The sequence below is a fragment of the Triturus cristatus genome, chromosome 6, assembly GCF_964204655.1.
Source record: "Triturus cristatus chromosome 6, aTriCri1.1, whole genome shotgun sequence".
Taxonomy (NCBI): Eukaryota; Metazoa; Chordata; class Amphibia; order Caudata; family Salamandridae; genus Triturus; species Triturus cristatus.
The window spans coordinates 1,667,920,632-1,667,940,145 of record NC_140589.1 but is presented as its reverse complement, the minus strand read 5'-3'; the positions used below and the strand labels follow the sequence as shown (position 1 = coordinate 1,667,940,145).

Sequence of the window (19,514 nt, the reverse complement as noted above, 5' to 3'; positions counted from 1 at the left end):
CGCCATGTGGCTGCTTTACAAATTTCCTGAATAGGTACATTTTTAAGCATCGCTATCGTAGCAGCTTTGCCTCTTGTAGAATGAGCCCTCGGCTTGCCCGGGAGCTGCTTACGTGCCAGTTGATAAGATAACATGATACATGACACTATCCATCTAGAAATGGACCTTTTAGAGGCAGGGAAACCAGAGTTCAATGGACTATAATTCACAAACAGTTGGTCAGACGTTCGTACTCTTTTTGTTTTATCTAGATAGAATTTTAACACTCTTTTTAGCTCTAGAGAGTGCAGCGCTCTCTCCGCAGGAGTGACAGGGTTTGCAAAGAAAGTAGGAAGAGTAATCGACTGGTTGATGTGAAACTCCGAGACCACCTTAGAAAGGAACCTCGGGTGAGTACGTAACACCACTCTGTTCGCGTGAAAAGCGAGATAAGGCTCTGTAGAGCATAAGGCTTGTATCTCGCTCACCCTGCGAGCAGATGTGATTGCCACAAGAAAAGCAGTCTTCCACGAAAGATGCTGAAGGAAATCTTTGTGGATAGGTTCAAATGGGGGACCCATTAACTTAGAGAGGACCACATTAAGCTCCCAGGAAGGAGATGGAGACCTAACGGGTGGGTAGACCTTTTTTAGACCCTCCAGGAAATCCTTAACAACTGGCATCTGAAAGAAAGAAGCCCGAGTGGGAGACTTTCTATATGCTGTTATCGCTGCCCGGTGAACCTTTATGGAGGAATATTGCAAACCTGCTTTGACTAACTACAGTAAGCATGGTAACAGTACCTGTTCCTGACCTCGAATAGGGTCATGACCCTCAGCAGTACACCACATGTAAAAACGCTTCCACTTAAAAGCGTAAGACTTCCTCTTAGAAGGTCTCCGAGCCTCCTTCAAGATCTGCATGCAGTCTTGAGAGAAACCTAAATGTCCATATTTGATGAACTCAGGAGCCATGCTGCTAACCTCAGAGACGGCAGGTTGGGATGGAACACCTTGACGCCCACCCTGGTCAGCAGATCCGGATGACATGGCAACCTCCTGTGTGGTACTTTGGACAGATGAAGAAGGTCTGGGTACCACCACTGGCGAGGCCACTCTGGAGCAACCAGGATCATCTCTGTCTTGGATTCGTACAGTTTCCTGATCACCAGGGGAATGAGGAGAACTGGTGGAAAGGCGTAGAGTAATGTCTCTGACCAGTCTATCAACAGAGCATTCCCCTTGGATCCTGGTTGCGGGTATCTGGAGGCGAAGACGCGGCATTTTGAATTTTCTGCGTCCACGAAGAGATCTATGTCTGGTGTTCCCCAGTTGTGGAAGATGTCTTGCGCCACTTCTTGTTTTAGCACCCAGTCATGTGCTTCTGCAAAATGCCTGCTTAGGTCGTCCGCTTGGACGTTGAGGATGCCTGGTAAGTGAATTGTGGAGATCTTCATGTCTCGTGCTAGAAGCCACTTCCAAATCGCCTGTGCTTCCAGCGACAGGGATCTGGACCTGGTGCCCCACTGCTTGTTCAGGTAGTACATCGTTGTTGTATTGTCCGTCTGAACAAGCAGAACAGTCTATTTGATGGAAAGAAAAAACGCCTTGAGAGCCAGATGCACCGCTCTGAGCTCCAGCATGTTTATGTGGTATAGTTGTTCTCTCTCTGACCACATTCCTTGGATCTGCAGTGACCCCATATGAGTGCCCCATCCCTGAAGGGACGCATCCACCACCAGAGTCTACTTGGGCAGTTCCTCTTGAAAGGGGACTCCTATGATGAGATGAGTCCGTCGCATCCACCATCTGATGGAGAGCCGGACAGACAGAGGCAGAGTTAAAGTGTCCTCCCAGCGATTGGAGATTTGGGACCACTGATCCTCTAGAGTCTGCTGTAGAGGTCACATGTGAAGTCTGGCGTTTGGAACTAGAAAAATGCATGAGGCCATCGAACTCCGTAGAGATGAGACCTGCCTAGCCCTGGGCTGGGTATCCTCGGGAGGGTCTGACACTTGTGGAGAATGGATGATAGTCCCTCCTCCGAAGGATACGCTCTGTGTCCAAAGTTGCGCCCAGGTAATGTATCCTCTGTGTTGGATTGAGGATGGATTTTTTTAAATTGACGTGTAGACCCAGCTGATGTAGTTGTTGGATTCAGTAAGCGAGGTGCTGCTGTAGAAGAATTGGAGACGCACTCTTGAGAAGCCAGTCGTCTAGGTAAGGGTAGACGAAAATTTGCTTCCTTCTCAAGAAAGCAGCTACTACTGCCATGCACTTTGAGAATGTGCGATGAGCCGACTTCAGACCGAAGGGCAGGACAGTGAATTGGAAGTGGTCTGACTGGATGCGAAACCTTGGAAACTTTCGATGCTTTGGAGAGATTAGGATGTGTAAATAGGCATCTTGAAGATCTATGGAACACATGATGTAGATGCGGGATTATTTGATGTAATGCCAGCATTCTGAACCTCTCAGAATGAACTTGTTGAGAAGCCTGAGATCTAGTATAGGCCTGAACTCCTTGTTTGGACCTTTCTTTGGGACCAAAACAATATCGGGAGTAGAACCCCTGTCGACGTTGGTGCCATGGGACCTCCTTGATGGCCTCCTTTAGGAGTGGAGCAGACACCTCTTCTCTCAGAAGATTTATGCAATGGATGACAGTCTTTCGATGGGGAATAGAAGGTGGAGGGGACTTATACCTGTTGGAATACCCATTCCTCACAATATTGAGCAGCCACTTGTCTAGTGTGATTTTGGTCCACTCTTCCATGTAGAAACGAACACTTCCCCCCCCCACCGGAGTGGGTAACGGAGTTAGGGGAGGCAAGCACTCACTGCTTCTGTTGTTGCTTGGCAGCAGGTGTGGACTGTCTGGAGTTCCCTCCTCGTCCTCTATCAGGACAATGCTGGTAGGACTGTGATCTTCCTTGATGTTGCTGGGATGACCACTGAGGGATTTGAACCCTCTGTTGGTATTGGTGTCGATCGTAGGGGCGGTAGCGCCGCCTGAAGTCCTTCCTCTTCTCGAGCCCAACCGCCTTCACCGTATCCGGTTCAGTCTTCATTCTGGAAATTTCCTCATCAGCATGAGAGCCGAAGAGCGATGTGCCATTGAAGGGGAGATTGAGGCTACGATGTTGAGCCTCTGGCTTCAAACCCATCAATCTCAGCCAGGCAGAGCGACGGGCACAAATCCCATGTGCATAACCATGGGCAGCTAAGTCAGAGGCATCAGCCGCTGCACTGATGACCTGATTGGCCACCAAACCCCCTTCATGAAGGATCTCCAGGAAATCTTGTTTGTCTTCCTTTGGGAGCTTCTCAGTGAAGCGTGAGAGAGAGTACCACAAAGAGCGGTCATACCGACCCAGTAAGGCCGTGGCGCTGGCTACCTTCATATATGATGCTGAGGTGGTGCACATTCTCTTGCCGACAGAGTCCATGGCTTACTGTCTCTATCCGGGGGTACCGCAGATGATGCTGCCCCCGTCTGGTTCTTTCGTGCCACTGACACAATAACCGAGTCTGGCGGAGGGTCAGCCCTCAGAAAAAAGGGGTCCTTCTCAGGAGCCTTGTACTTTTTAGTAATCCGAGATGGGGCCGCCCCCACCGATGCTGGAGTAAGGAATTTTTGAAGAGCAGGCTCTAGCAGGCCAGGCCCCAGGGGGAGCAATGGTCTAGATGAAGACCTTTGGGTGAAGTGTTTCGAAGATGACTGACGTTTTAGCGGTAGAAACAGGCATCTCAATAGGAAGCTTCGCAGCCCCTCTACATAGAACCTCATTGAAGGTCAGGATATCATCAATGGGCGATATTCTACTCGGAGGAGAGAAAGAAAGATTAGGAGAGTAATCTGCCTTTGAATCTTAAGATGTATGGCTTCGTCTTCTAGGAGAGCGGTGGCGAGATCTGGATGCCTGACTCCTAGGAGAACGTGATGAGCGCCTTCTCAAAGATGGGGACCTTGTGGAGTGGCACATCGCTCATGTCTTTCAGATGAGTGCACTGATTGAATTATAGGATATCTGGATCTGCTAGAGGAACGTGGCAGTCTTGTAATCCTGCGAATCTTCCATTCTCTTATGTCCCCCTGTCATCTCGGGGCGATATTAGTTGCCGGGGCAGGGGTCGGCACTGGTGAGGGTTCAGGAGTGACTTGCACTATCTGTCTCGGGGAGGAAGAGGCACTCCTTGACGTCACAACCTGGGCGTCCCGCGTCGAGCGGTCTCTCGACGTGGCCATAGGTCTCTTGGCAGGAGGAGACCCGTGATTGGAATGTGATCTCCTAGAGGTCGACCTGGATCGCGATCTTCTTGACCTCCTAGATCCAGAGGGTGTTTTGCGAGATCTCGACGTCGATCTCCTTGACGGCGACCTCCTTCGTGACGGATGCGTCGACATCATGCATCTCGACGGTGAATGCCTGTGCTGACGCGTTCGGCGAACGACTGTGTCTCACCGGAGTCGAGGCCCTCGCTGTTCGGCTCGACGTCGATGCAAGTGGACCTCTCGACGACCGTGGTGTTCTCGACGTCGCCATGGACCCTCTCGGCGGTGGGCTTCGACGTTGATGTCGAGCCACGGCCTCTTGATGTTGTAGGCAAGCCGGACCTGGACCGCCTACGCGTTGGTGGCGACTTCGTCCTATGGGTCTTCTCACCTGAAGTCAGTTGCTTAGACGGCGAAGGACGCCTCGACGTCGATTTCGACGCTGACTTAGAGCACAAAGGTATTTTGGATGTCGATCTGTCCCTCGGCGGCGTGTGAGACCGGCATCTCCTTTTCTCACCTTTCTCTTTGCGCTCCAGCCTTGGTTGAGAGGAGGGCTTCTTTGAGGGATGTTCTTCTCGGCCACATGCTGTTTCCTTTCCTCTCTCCTGCATGGAGTGCAGCTTAATCTTCTCCCTTTCCCTAAGGGTTCTTTTTGAAATCTTGCTGCAGTGGTAACACTGGTCTGGCTTGTGAGACAAGCAATACAGACCCAGTGTGGGTCTGACTTAGCCATCTTTTTTCCACAGGCCGGGCACTTATTAAATAAGGCTGGCATTCTGACAGGAAAAAATAGCCAAAAATCTGAAAAAACAACAGGATTAGTAAGCTAAGTACTAAAGACGTCGAGTGAAACTAAAACATTTCACTTTAAACCAGAAAACCGTGAAAAAAAAAAACACTAACTGGCAAACTCAATGCTCCAGGATCCTCACAGAAGGAGCCGGAAAAAAGAACTGACCTAACTGTCACCTGTGGTGCATGATGGGAGCCTGGGGGTTCCTGGAGGTCTTAAAGGCATGGTGCCAGTTTTCCAATTGTTTCTATATGCAGCCTCTCTAGGCTAATCTACCTCTATGATCTTGCCTTTTTACCTTTGAAAATAAAGGTTGTGTGTTTCAAAGCAACCTCCACGCAGTTTTCTTTATATGTATCATAAGAATATCATAACTTATGTTTCTTTATATTTTCAAATGTAGAAGATTTACATTGCAATTGTGGCAGTTTTGAGCTTAGTAACATGTTTTCAGGCTGCATATGTATATATATGAATATTATCTATATATATATTCACTGAAAAAACCATAGGTTTCACACATGTTATAGTTAGCTGGACATTTTACTGATAAAAAACCAATGAAATTCCCCCGTTATAGTTACTGTAGGCAACTATAACTCACGCGACCGCAATCCTCTGCTGATGCTAATACTGTATTTAGACACTTATTTGCCCATGTCTTCTTCCATTAAATTTTAGCTATACATATATTACAAATATTTTTTTTTCATAAAGACACATATGTCATCAGCAGAGGATTACGGTCGCGTGAGTTATAGTTGCCTACAGTAACTATAACGGGGGAATTTCATTGGTTTTTTATCAGTAAAATGTCCAGCTAACTATAACATGTGTGAAACCTATGGTTTTTTCAGTGAATTTGTACGGTTTTTTAAATGCTAAGTTACTTTACGCCATTTGTGGCGTGCGCGCCCACTTAACGCATTTCGTTCCATGCGCGCACGGTGCGCTTCGCGCACCGTGCGCGCACAGTGAGCACGCGGTGCGCTTCGCGCACCGCGTGCCCACATTACGCTAGATGGGCCATGAACGCACGATGCGCTTCGCGCACCGTGCGCACATGGAGGACATATGAAGAGCAAACTCTTAAATCTGCTTTTCATTTTTTTTTTTTTATTTTTTTTACCGTACGCTTACCGTAAGCTTACGGTACGCGTACCCCGTGATTTTTTTTAAAATCAATAAATGTTTTTTTTGTACTTTTCTGTCCTTCTTTGACCCCCTTACAAATGTTAGGGGGTCTGTAACTCTCCTCATTGCCCCCTTTCCTTGTTTTCTCTGTTTTTTTTCTGAGTGAAACACACAAAATGGCGGCCGCCGCTTCCTGGTTTCGGCCGATTCGAATGTTTACTAAGATCTATGGGCCAATCAGAATCTCCTTCGCGCACGCCATGTTTCTTCCGTACGCTTACCGTAAGCTTACCGTACGCGTACCCCGTGATTTTTTTTAAAAATCAATAAATGTTTGTTTTGTACTTTACAGTCCTTCTTTGACCCCCTCACAAATGTAAGGGGGTCTGTAACTCTCCTCATTGCCCCCTTTTCTTGTTTTCACTCTTTTTTTTTCAGAGTGAAACACAGAAAATGGCGGCCGCCGCTTCCTGGTTTCGGCCGATTCGAATGTTTACTAAGATCTATGAGCCAATCAGAATCGCGCTCGCGCACGCCACCGTACGCTTACCGTAAGCGTACGGTAAGCGTACCGTAAGCGGGCTCAGATATATATATTGATTTAAAGGCTATTTTCTCAGAATCTACTGAACAGATTTACACCAAACCTACAAAAGGCACTTCCTTGACCTAGGGACTACCTCTCTGCCAAATTTTGAGTAATTCTGTTCAGCCGTTCGGGCTGTAGCTCGTTCTAAAGGTCCTATGGAAAAATGCATGGGAAAAACGCGTTTTGGGACCCCCCTTTTATCTCAGCCCCCGCTTGACGGATCCCCCCGAGACTTTCAGGGTAGGAGCGGAGCGGAGCGTAGCGCCCCACCTATTTTGAGAAATTCGCGAGGATTCGTCGACCGGCGCCAAAGTTATTCAAAATAGAATGTTGAGGTTTTCCTATGGAAACGTGGTCCTAACTATAACTACCTACTGGCGACCGCCAGTAGGTAATGAATATTATCTATATATATATGGGTATTTTTGTATATATATATATATATATATATATATATATATATATATATATATATATATATATATATATATATATATATATATATATATATATTCACTGAAAAAACCATAGGTTTCACACATGTTATAGTTAGCGGAAATTTTACTGATAAAAAACCAATGAAATTCCCCCGTTATAGTTAGTGCAGGAAACTATAACTCAGGCGACCGCAATCCTCTGCTGATGCTAATACTGTATTTAGACACTTATTTGCCCATGTCTTCTTCCATAAATTTTTAGCTATACATATATTACAAATATTTTTTTTTCATAAAGACACATATGTCATCAGCAGAAGATTGCGGTCGCGTGAGTTATAGTTTCCTGCACTAACTATAACGGGGGAATTTCATTGGTTTTTTATCAGTAAAATTTCCGCTAACTATAACATGTGTGAAACCTATGGTTTGTTCAGTGAATTTGCAAGGTTTTTTAAATGCTAATTCCTAACTATAACGTGTGTGAAACCTATGGTTTTTTCAGTGAATTTGTACGGTTTTTTAAATGCTAAGTTACTTTACGCCATTCGTGGCGTGCGCGCCCACTTAACGCAGTTCGTTCCGTGCGCGCACGGTGCGCTTCGCGCACCGCGCGCCCACTTTACGCAGTTAGTGCCGTGCGCGCACGGTGGGCACGCGGTGCGCTACGCGCACCACGTGCCCACGTTACGCTAGATGGGCCATGTACGCACGATGCGCTTCGCGCACCGTGCGCACATGGAGGACATATTATGCGCTTCCTTGTGATAGGTAATCTGTTTAAATTTTTTGGGGAAATGCTGTGCTCTTATATGCCATGCACGAATGGTGACCTTCGGCCACCGTTTGCACACGGGGTGGAGAGAGTGGGGGTTTTTTTTTTTTAAATAATTTTTTACCGTACGCGTACGGTAAGCGTACGGTAAGCGTAATCGGCGAAATTTTCGAAAAATAAAAAATTACCGTTTTTTGCCTTGGGGGATCTTTGAAGACTCAACTAACATGGTTATGTGCATGGGCGCTGTCTAAACAGCCCCTTTATATGTTTTTGGCATTTGTTTATCAGCTCCCCCCTCAGAGTGCGAGAGAGAAAATGGCGGCCGCCGCTTCCTGGTTTCGACCGATTCGAATGTTTACTAAGATCTAAGGGCCAATCAGAATCGCGCTCGCGCACGCCACCGTACGCGTACGGTAAGCGCACCGTAAGCGCACCGTAAGCTGGCTCAGATATATATATTGATTTAAAGGCTATTTTCTCAGAATCTACTGAACAGATTTACACCAAACCTACAAAAGGCACTTCCTTGACCTGAGGACTACCTCTCTGCCAAATTTCAAGTAATTCTGTTCAGCCGTTCGGGCTGTAGCTGTGTCTAAAGGTCCTATGGAAAAATGCATGGGAAAAACGCGTTTTGGGACCCCCCTTTTATCTCAGCCCCCGCTTGACGAATCCCCCCGAGACTTTCAGGGTAGGAGCGGAGCGTAGCGCCCCACCTATTTTGAAAAATTCGCAAGGATTCGTCGACCGGCGCAAAAGTTATTCAAAATAGAATGTTGTGGATTTCCTATGGAAACGTGGTCCTAACTATAACTACCTACTGGCGACCGCCAGTAGGTAATATATATATATATATATATATATATATATATAAATATATATAGATATATAGATATATACATATTATTTGCTATTGCTCTGGGGTCCCCGCACATGGGCGGGACTATTCAGTGCTTATGACTTTTGAGGAGTAGCCCCTTGAAGAGATCCAGTCCGCCGAACTATAAATCCCAATATATAATATGGGATATATATTTGTACCGTTGTGATAGAGTAACCCGTCCACCAAGATCTAAATCGGGCCCTGAGTCTTTTGATTATTCAGTAAGGGCCTAAATGGGACCTATAAGGTCACGCATGGACCCTGATGGGAGTTGAAAGAAATGCTACTTTGTACTGAACTCTTGATAGGGATGATGGCTTCTCAATGGTGAATGGGAGACTTTGCAGGAAGGGTTTTGGGAGAAGAGAGTGGAGTTGAGGCCATTGCTCAAAGTCTGAGCATTAGGTTTGGGGGAAGGCAGGGAACACACACTGCGTTCTGGCCATTGACTCATTATTGCCTAACTTTCGTTTTTGAGGAGTGGGCGATCCACATATGTCGAAGACTCAATGTGTTACTGTAAACGTTGCAGATGGTTAAAGTAGTAAAGTTCTATGCCAAAGGATTTAATGCCCCAGCTAAACTCCAAATGTTGAAAAATATATAGGTAGGAGGGTTATATGCCTATCCTAGAGACAAATCTCCTCAAGAGTGCTCTGATCTAGCTGGTACCCTGAACAGTATTTTTCTTCTGGAACTGCTAGGAAGGAATAGGTAAGGATTCTTATTGCAGAAGGATGTGCATGTAAAGTTCTTAAGGTTACCCCAGGCACACAAAAGTGGTCCGTAGCCTAGTGATGAAAATGGGAGGGCAAAAATGCACAACAGTAACACTATATGTATCTAACACGGTACAAAAAGCAATAGCTCTGAAATTTCTGCAGGTGGTAGAAGATGGAAGTCATGATCTAGGCAAGTACCTGAATATGGCTATGGAGGGAGAAGGGCATAATAACATGTAGGATGGGGCTGAAGGGCTCATTCTCTCAGGTGCGCTGACTGACTGAAAACCATGGGTTTGCTGGCTATATGAAGGGAACCGTAAGGAAGGGAAACCGACTATATGTTACTCAAAGGCCATATTTGTGAGTGACTCTGACTCGCTCGCTTCTTAGTGGGGGTGGCCTTGGCACATATGGTCCAATCCACCTCAATAGGTGATGCTGCTCCCCCTAACCACTGCCCCTTGATTTAGAATTGGATCGTCACATTACGAAACCTAGGCAGAAGTCTTGGCGGTTGAACAGAAACCTGTTTGGAAAAAAAAGATATCCTTTAGGATCTTAAAGATAGCACAGTACACTACATTCAAAACAACAGGGCAAAATGCACAAGCAAAGCCAATCTGTTCGATGGTTTAAAGGCAGTAATGTGAGGGCATCTTATAGCAGCATCCTTGTAGGTGAGCACAGAAAGAGTGATACTGTGATCCCAACTCCCAGAAGATTTGGAGGAACATCCTTTCATTGACAGCACAAATTGGACCCCTAGATTAGGACATGAAATAATTTTCATTCCTTCAAGTGAAACAGAAGCACTACTTAGAATGTGACTAAGCTGGGCGCCCGCTGGCTTCTATGTTGAGGTCCAAAGTTTTTTTAAATTCAGGTTAACATGTTAAGAGATGGAGAGAGCAGAGAGGTATATTCTGAAGAAGACAAATGTTCTGTACATGACTTTCCGTGCCAGGAACGCAGAGCCATGCAAGAAACTGACCACTGGTGCCAAGAAAGTAGGGCCCTGAAAGGGATGACCTTAACCCTAGAAATCTGTTCGCAGAACGGGGAGGATCGGTGGGGCGGTAAGGAATCTATCACTAACTAATGTCTCTTACAGATAGATCGTTACACAAGTAGTAACTTGTGTATCTGAAAGAGACACGTTAGTGATAGATTCCCTACCTTAGAATGGATACCCCAGCAATACCAACCCCGGTGGTGGGTCTGCGAAAAGATTACACCAGAAAGTCACGGAGAACAGAACGGCCAAAGAAGCCGTCTCTCCGGACCGGACTGTCAAGGCAGTAATGCTTGGTAAATGTGTGCAGCGAAGACCACGTAGCTGCCTGACAAATGTCCTGCAAGGGGATGCCGCGTCCCAAGGCAGTAGTGGCTGCAGTTGCCCTGGTCGAATGGGCACGCAGCCCCACAGGAGGCTCCTTCTTAGCCAAGGAGTAACATGCTTTGATGCACAGAACGACCCACCGCGAGATGGTCCGTTTGTGCACAGCCCGACCTTTTTTGGTGCCCACGTAGCCAACAAAGAGCTGGTCATCCACCCGGAACTGCTGTGTACGCTTCAGATAGAATGCGAGCGCCCGTTTTGGGTCCAGACGGTGGAGCCTCTCCTCCTCCCATGAATGATGCAGAGGTGGAAAGAAGGTGGGCAAAGTGATGGTCTGCCCTATGTGGAAGGGCGTGACATCCTTTGGCAACAAAGAAGGACGGGTCCTTAAAACCACCTTATCCGGATGAACAGAAAGGAAAGGAGGCTTGGAAGAAAGAGCCTGGAGTTCACTCACTCGTCTGGCAGAGGTGATAGCTACCAGGAAAGCCGTCTTGAGAGTGAGAAGACGCAAAGGACAGTTATGAAGGGGCACGAAGGGAGCGCACATCAGATATGTCAAGACAAGGTTTAAGTCCAATTGAGGCATTATGAACGGCACAGGAGGAAACGTGTGCGTAATGCCTTTCAGGAAATGGTTAACAACCGGGGACTTAAAAAGAGAAGGCTGATCTGGAATCCGTAAAAAGGCAGAGATAGCCGAAAGATAACCTTTGATAGTGCCCAGAGCAGAGCCCTGCTGGGCCAAAGAAAGAAGGAACAGAAGGACTTCAGAAAGAGTGGCAGAAAGGGGATCCACAGCCTTCGCTCTGCACCATGCCACAAACTTGTTCCACCTGCAGGCGTATACCGTTTTAGTGGAGGGACGCCTGGCTGCCAGGATGACATCACAGACTTCGGGAGGAAGATCGAAAGCTGTCAACTGTCGCCGCTCATTCTCCACGCATGGAGGTGAAGGCTGGACAGGTTCGGGTGGAGGACCGTCCTCTGCTGCTGCGACAAAAGATCTTCCCGAAGAGGCAGACGGATCGGGGGATCGATCGCCATGCTGAGTAGCTCGGGATCCCAGTATCGTCTTGCCCAATCTGGAGCCACAAGGATGACTTGGGCCCGGTCGCGCCGAATCTTCTTCAGCTCTCTGGGCAGAAGTGATATTGGTGGTAAGGCGTACAATAGACTGCAACTCCACTCGTGACGAATAGCGTTGCCGCGCGAGTGCCACCTTGGAAATTCCAACACGCAGAACTGATGACATTGCGCATTCTCTTCGGTGGCGAATAGATCTAACCAAGGCTATCCCCACTGCTGAAAGAAACCTTCCACCACGTCCGAGTTCAGACGCCATTCGTGATCCATCAAGCAGCGGCGGCTGAGTTCGTCCGCCCCGACGTTCAGAGAACCTGCCAGGTGTTGAGCCACCAAGGTAATGCCTTGATGTTCCAGCCATGTTCAGAGGCGAAGGGCCTCCTGACACGACCCCACCTCGCCCTGTTTGTTGCAATACCGCATGGCAGTGGTGCTGTCCGTGAACACCTACACCACACTTCCCCGGACAGAGGGAAGGAATGCCTTCAGTGCAAGTCCGAAGCTCCAACAGATTGATATGGAGCCGGGACTACGCCGGAGACCAGAGGCCTCTGATCTCCGCCTCTCCCAAGTGGCCTCCCCATCCCAGGAGGGACGCATCCGTCACCACTGTGTGCTCGGGTTGGGGAAGGAAGAGGGATCTGCCACTGACTCAATCGCGATTCGTGAACCACCACTGCAACTGTCGTGCAGTGCCCTCCGAGATCTGGACGTGATCAGACAGGTTCCCCTGATGCTGCGCCCACTGGAACTTCAGGTCACACTGCAGAGCCCGCATATGCCATCTGGCATGTGTCACCAGCAGGATGCAGGAGGCCATCAGGCCCAGAAGCCGGAGGGTCATCCTGAATGAAACTCGGGACAGATGCTGAAAGATCGGAATCATAGCCTGAATATCCCAGACTCGCTGCTCAGGAGGATAATCCCGAAACAGCGTCAAATCCAGAACTGCTCCGATGAAGGGGAGCTTCTGAGAGGGACTCAGGTGCGACTTTGGCACGTTGATGGAGAACCCCAGCAAATGCAGGAGGTCCGCCGTAGTCTGAAGGTGGTTGACGACTGCCTGGGGCGAGCCCGCCTTCAACAACCAGTTGTCGAGGTAGGGGAAGACGGACACCCCAGACCTGCGCAGATGAGCTGCGACCACCGCCATCACTTTCGTGAACACCCGAGGGGCGCTGGTAAGGCCAAAGGGGAGCACGGCAAACTGAAAATGCTCCTGGCCTACCGTGAACCGCAGGTAACGCCGGTGGGCCGGCAGGACGGGGATGTGAAAATATGCGTCCTGCAAGTCCAACGCTACCATCCAGGGTCGATAGCAGCCAGGACCTGAGCCAGAGTCAGCATTTTGAATTTCTCCTTCCGGAGGAAGCGATTGACGTCCCGGAGGTCCAAGATGGGGCGCAGGCCCCCCTTGTCCTTCTTGGGGACCAGAAAGTAGTGGGAATAACAACCACTCCCTACTTTCGGCCCAGGAACGCACTCGATGACCCCCTTGGCCAAGAGGGCCGCAAGTTCCTGCTGGAGAGATGCCAAGTAATCCCCCGATCATGCGGTGGTACCGAGGTGGCATGGCTGGAGGGGTGGACTGGAAGGGAGTAACCCTTGTGGATGATCTGCAACACCCACTTGTCCGATGTGATAGCGTGCCAGTGGGAGAGGTGATGATGAATCCTGCCACCCACTGGCGTGGGGTGCTCCACAAAGCTCGGATTAGGAAGGTTTGGAGGTAGAAGCAGCGGGGGCAGAGGTAGACTGTCCCCCACGCTGATTCCCATAGCCGCCCCTGTGGAAGCCGCGTTCCCCGGCCGCGCTGAGGCTGGTTCTGCACAGGCTTGCTGAAGAAGTGTGCCTGGGCACCCCTGCCTTAGCCACGAAAGGAACGAAAACCAGGAGTAACCGGGCTCTTCGTGGAAAGACCCAAGGACTTAGCCGTGGCCCAAGAGTCCTTGAAACACTCCAGTGCACTGTCGGCCTTATCACCAAACAGGCGAGTGCCATCGAAAGGCATGTCCATGAGCGACCGTTGGACATCGGGCGAGAACCCAGTAGATCGCAACCAAGTGTGGCGACGCAGCGCCACAGTCGTAGAAATCGCCCTGCACAACGAGTTAGCGGTGTCCAAACCACACCGAATGGCGAATTTAGCCGCATCCTTACCCTCAGCAACCGCCTGGGAAAGCACAGCATGGACCTCCTCAGGACACTGAGGCAACACCTGAGCAACCGTATCCCACACCGTGTGGGAATAGCGGCCCAATAAGCAGCCCCAAGCTGCCAAAGAGAACAACCGCTTACCGAACTGTTGCCGCTTCTTAGAGTCCTTATCCGGCGGAGCCGTGGGAAAGGCACTCTGCGACGTCGAGGCCTGGATGACCAGACTCTCAGGCGTGGGATGAGTGGTCAGAAACACAGGGTCACCAGGCGCCGGGCAGTGACGCCTGGCGACATTCTTATCCACAGAGGCCCCCGTGGCCAGCCGCGACCAAGTGCCCAACAGGACGTCGGTTAGGGGGTCGTTGAAGGAAAGCAGTGGCTCCGACGAGGTAGTGAGGAGATTAGTTTTGAGGGCCACCATAGGAAGATCGAGGTTGAGGACCTCGGCAGCCCGACGGAGCACCATCGGGTGAGGCAAACCCCGGGTCTGAAGAGAGATCGAGGTCGCCGGCGTCCTCCAGATCGTCCACCCAGTCCTGCTCGGAGTCACACTGACGGGCAAGAGGGTCCACGGACCCCTCCCAGTCATCCTCCCCCTCCGTTGCAGGAGGAACCGGCCGTGGCAGTAGAGCCGGAGCCGGGGAAGGAACAGCGACGGTCGCGGTTGGGCCGGCGCCGTCTCCCAATGCGGATCCCAGGCAGGAACGAAATGGTCCTGGAACCGGGGAAAGGGTGGAAGAAAGGGCACCCACTGCGGCGCCGGAGGCGGAGCCAAGGGCAGCGCTTGGGCCGGAGCCGGCAGCGCCAGACCTCGTGGCGCCGGGGCCAGAGCCAACGGCGTAGGATCCTATGGCGCCGAAGCTGGATCCACCGGCGGCCCAACAGGATCTGGACACGGGACCGCGGGGCCCCAAGGCGCGCCGACAGTAGCCCGAGGCATAAAAAGGCGGTCCATGGTGGCAAGAAATTCATGCACCTGTTCGGGAGTCGCCGATGGACCCGGGTAAGGCGGGTAGGCCGCGGGACTCCCAGGCTCCAAAGGAGCCGCAGGGGCAGAGGCCCTGTCCCCCTCGTCTGCATCCGAGGACCGACGGGGGGACGTCGGAGAGCGAACACGCTTCTTTGACTTGTTGTCGCTTACTAGAATCCGAGGACGAAGACTTGGAGCCCGAGGAGCGACGACTGCAGCCCCGCGAGCGGTCCCAGGAACGGTCCCTAGACCTGGAATGGCGCTGGGACGAGTGCCGGACCTCCAGCAGCTTCTGGTGCCGCTCCCTCAAGGCCTTCGGAGCCATGGCCCCACAATCCGGCAGGACCTGGAGTCGTGGTCGGTCTCCAGGCAGTAGAGGCAAACATCGTGGGGGTCCGCCACCGTCAAATTGGCGACGGCAGGACCCACAGGACTTAAATCCAGGCATCCCTATGTGCACCAGGATAAAAAAGGGGAGACAAAAGTCTCAAAAGAGTAGTCAAAAAGTGACTAAGGTACGTTCTCTATCCGGATCTGCGCTTGCTGGCGCAGAAAAAGAAAGAACTGACGTCAGAGCGCATGGGTGGCACCTAAAGAAGTCTCCGTGATGTCATCTCGGCGCTTACGACGCCAGCGACGGTCGCGGATCCGCAGGACGCCACCTATTGACGTGCAGGGGTACTGCTAGCAAAACTTTCCGGATCCAGTCTGACGCCTGGGGATATTCTAAGGTAAGGAATCTATCACTAACGTGTCTCTTTCAGATACATCTATTTGGTAACTGCCCACCACTGACTCTGGGAAGAGGTACTCAATGAAATGAATGGGATCCACAATTTCACTGTTCAGTTTCTCTGAGAAAACTCTTCTGAGGACCCCAGTACCAGAGGAGTTCCCACTGCATAGGGGGAACCAGATTGCACCGGTGCTCCTGGCAGCAAAATAATCCACAGCCCCTTGTTTGGGCACAGAGCTCATATCCACTGCTTCAGACTCTCTTACCAGCATCTGGGAGTTCTTGGTGATGAAGAAATTTACAGGTGCCTTGGAGGATTAAGGAGGCAGTCTTCGAATTGAGCTGGGATCCTATGCTATTATGTCTAAAGACTGACACATGATAAATAACATTTCCCCTTAATTGAAAGCACTTCTAGTCATTCCGATCCAACAGTCTCCACTGCCACATAGACTTTCTCAAGACAGCTCAGCCTCTCCTGATGAGGAACACTGCTAGAGAGAAATCCGGTGCCATGTAGCCTACCATGGTTCTGGGAGCCCTTTAATATGCCATGTTATGTATGCTTATTTGTATGCATGTGGGTAGTTCAGTGTTCCGATTGTGATGGCACAGTGGTAGGCAAGAAGGACTTTGGAGGGGGAAGAGAAGGGAAGAGACAGAAAGTCAGGAGATTTGACTCCAGCCATCTTAGCACTAGTGGCACTTTATGGTAGTTTGGAGCTCTCTGTAAGCAATGAATTGTAAAAACTGTTTAACATTTTGCTGCAGATGTTAATTAGATTCTAAAACAAATCTTTACTTTTGCTTCAGTTAGCCTGCTGTTTTTCATACTGGTTAAAGACAAGAAGACTACAGCAGGTTTTTCCAGTGCACAATGTGGCTGTGTATTAATATATCTTAGCAAGTCGTAGAAACAATGATCAAAAGGACTACAGCAACACAGTATGTTTAATATTTTACTGTGGAAATCTAGCCTAAGTAGAAAGGCTGAATACAGACTGATATTTGCACCTTTGGACGCCTGGAGAAAAATATGGAATTTGTAACAGGTAACCTACCGCCCCACAGTTTGGCATTTCACATATAAATGAAGGAGATGGCAGTCCAAGACTCTGAAAAGGTGGCAGCTCCAAAGGTACTGCAACTGAAGGCTCTGGACATTTCTGTAATTCACACTCCTCTTCTTGTTCAGATTTTATATCCTCCTCAAGCTCATCTTCATCATCAATATCCATCTCCAACTCCTTTTCTTCAGGACTTGTCTGGGGACATCAAAACATACAATGGTTAAGTCATGCTGCAATTGGTTTTTTCTATAAATTATTATGCTTTTTTCTATCATAAAAATAGACCAGTCTTAATGTTTGTAGCATTATATTTACTCAGGTTATATAAGATTATAATAGTTAATTGTCTGTTCTGTGCGAGCCCTTTTTTTCAGGTTCTCTGGCAGTCAGTGATTACTTGGCAGTTCTCAAGTGAGCAACTGTCATTTATACTAGAGACCCAGAATTATGGGTGCTACCACACTATTTATAAGTGCCAAAGCTCTGGCAGGCTCTACTCAGAAATATCCCATACACTCCTGAAAAGCATTCAAAAACAGGAGCACATATTATCACGTGTGCGAAGGGGTTCAACCAGGACACCCCAAGGCTAATGGCACTAGCTCGCCACACGGGCCTATATCATCTCTAAAATCAGATGCATCACTGAGAAGGCCATCACAAATAACAATGTGTCATACCTGGACAAGAAACTATGTGCCTCTGGTAGGCAGATGGCGCACACTAAGAGCCAGGACACACCCAAACTGGAAATGAAAAGATGAAGGAAAATGAAAAAACAGAAGAAGGCCTTCTCCATTTATCCGGATCTGAAACAATATCCCCAGCAGCATCAGAATGCTTTCACCCTCCTGCAAGTCAAGAAGAAATTGAAAGCTCATCTCTTTCAGGAACCACCCCGCATACTAGAGTTGCCTGCGGGTTACCTCTTTTAAATGACTGTATTGGTCTTCAGGCTACCACCCTTTTCCAGCGCATAATTTCTTCACAGCTTGGTTCTTGCTCTACAAATACTTCTTCAAACAATTATACATACATATTCAGTATTTACTCTCTTGCAACAGTAAGGTTCTAAAATGAAGTGGGTTAGGGTGGTCCTACAGTGAAGGTTTAATCAACAAGACAGTAAAGGGTTAGAACTTGAAATATGACACAGTCAAAAAACACTTGCAGTGGCAACTTCCAGCCATGGTTACTGATTGGAAAACATCTACATCTCTATTTACATAAAGATTAGCACATCAAAATCCATTATCGACAAAGCCAGCTATGAAAGCCTGTGTTACAGCAAACAAATGATGGACGAAATGCTGACAATGCAAACATTCTCCCCCAGTCAAAAGATCTGGGTTAAATCCATCATTCTTTTGCCCACTACGCCACCCCAGTTTGGACCCAGCCATATGCAAATCAGTCTTGACCCTGTGCCCCATGGGAACAGTCCCGACCGAACTGCCAGGCCATGTCCTCCCTGGACCTGAAACAAGCATCCTGGGACCGGTTTCAGGGTATGTCACCCTTCTTCAGCCAGCTAGCTTGAATCCAGTGGCACAGTGAGCAAGGGACCCACGTCTGGGCATACCTATCCCACTTAGGGCGAAAAGTGTTACAGCAAACAATTGATGGATGGAATGCTGACAATGCAAACATTCAAACATATGAAAGCCTGGCACCTTCTGGGGGTTTGGGGAGGAGAAGGGAGAATAAACGACTGCTGATGTTACTATAGTGTTAGCATCTGTGGGTGCTGCTGACGCGGTCAAACTGAGCTCCGAAGCAGATGAAAAAAGTAGGGAAATGGTGATCATAAGCAACCTTATCTGCATCGTGTCTTTGTAACTCACAGAAGTTCACTTAGCCTTCCACATGTGTACAGGTCCCACTTAACACGGAGATCAGGTTTCTTAGTAACAATCACTTAAAGTGCGATTTGCTAAAGTGGTGTACTGTCAAATCTCCAGCATAAATCCAGCTAGGTAGTCTAGTACACCATAGGAGAACATATAATACTTTCCAATGTTTCTAAACTTGGTGTTTCCATAGCACAAATGGAGAGGCAGCCCAAGAGGTCAGGTACGAAAGGCAGGGCAGGGGAAGCATTGATTGTAGTGAAGGTTATTCTAGTGTTCTCGTGGGGAGGTGGATAAGAGGTTTGTGGATTTATGTTTGTTTCACCAGAGGAAAGAGGGTGGGGTCTGAGGAAGAAACTTTGCATTTCCCATTAGAAATCACACAACACGGCCAGAGCACCTTGCTAAAGAAGGGTGTACAAGCACACAAAAGAGAGGCAGAGAATGAGGTGAAGCTCACAAGCAAGGCCCCATCCACTGTGGTCATCTTGCAGTACTCTGTCTGGTGGTTCGATGTATTGCTTCTTGGTCTCGCTAGGTACACCATCCACTGAACTTGGATCAACTTCTCCTCATACAGGTCCTCAAAGCAGGTATATTTTAGTTTGTCTTCAGGATCGTCCAAGAAGTCTTGGACAGGTCTTCACGCATAGTAGACCTCTTCTTCTTCCTTACAGGTTCCAGCAAAAGGGGTCGCTTAGTGGTTCTAT

General features: G+C 48.9%; 1 protein-coding gene across 3 annotated transcripts in view; it reads right to left on the bottom strand.

Moving 5' to 3' along the window:
- The window catches only part of TRERF1 (transcriptional regulating factor 1), a 753,074-nt gene that overhangs the window by 56,338 nt on the left and 677,222 nt on the right, over positions 1-19,514 (bottom strand). For all 3 annotated transcript variants that reach the window (XM_085612831.1, XM_085612833.1, XM_085612832.1), the window contains one exon: positions 16,946-17,149. In XM_085612831.1, the coding sequence (XP_085468957.1) occupies positions 16,946-17,149 (204 nt within the window). The remainder of the gene's footprint in view (positions 1-16,945; positions 17,150-19,514) is intronic.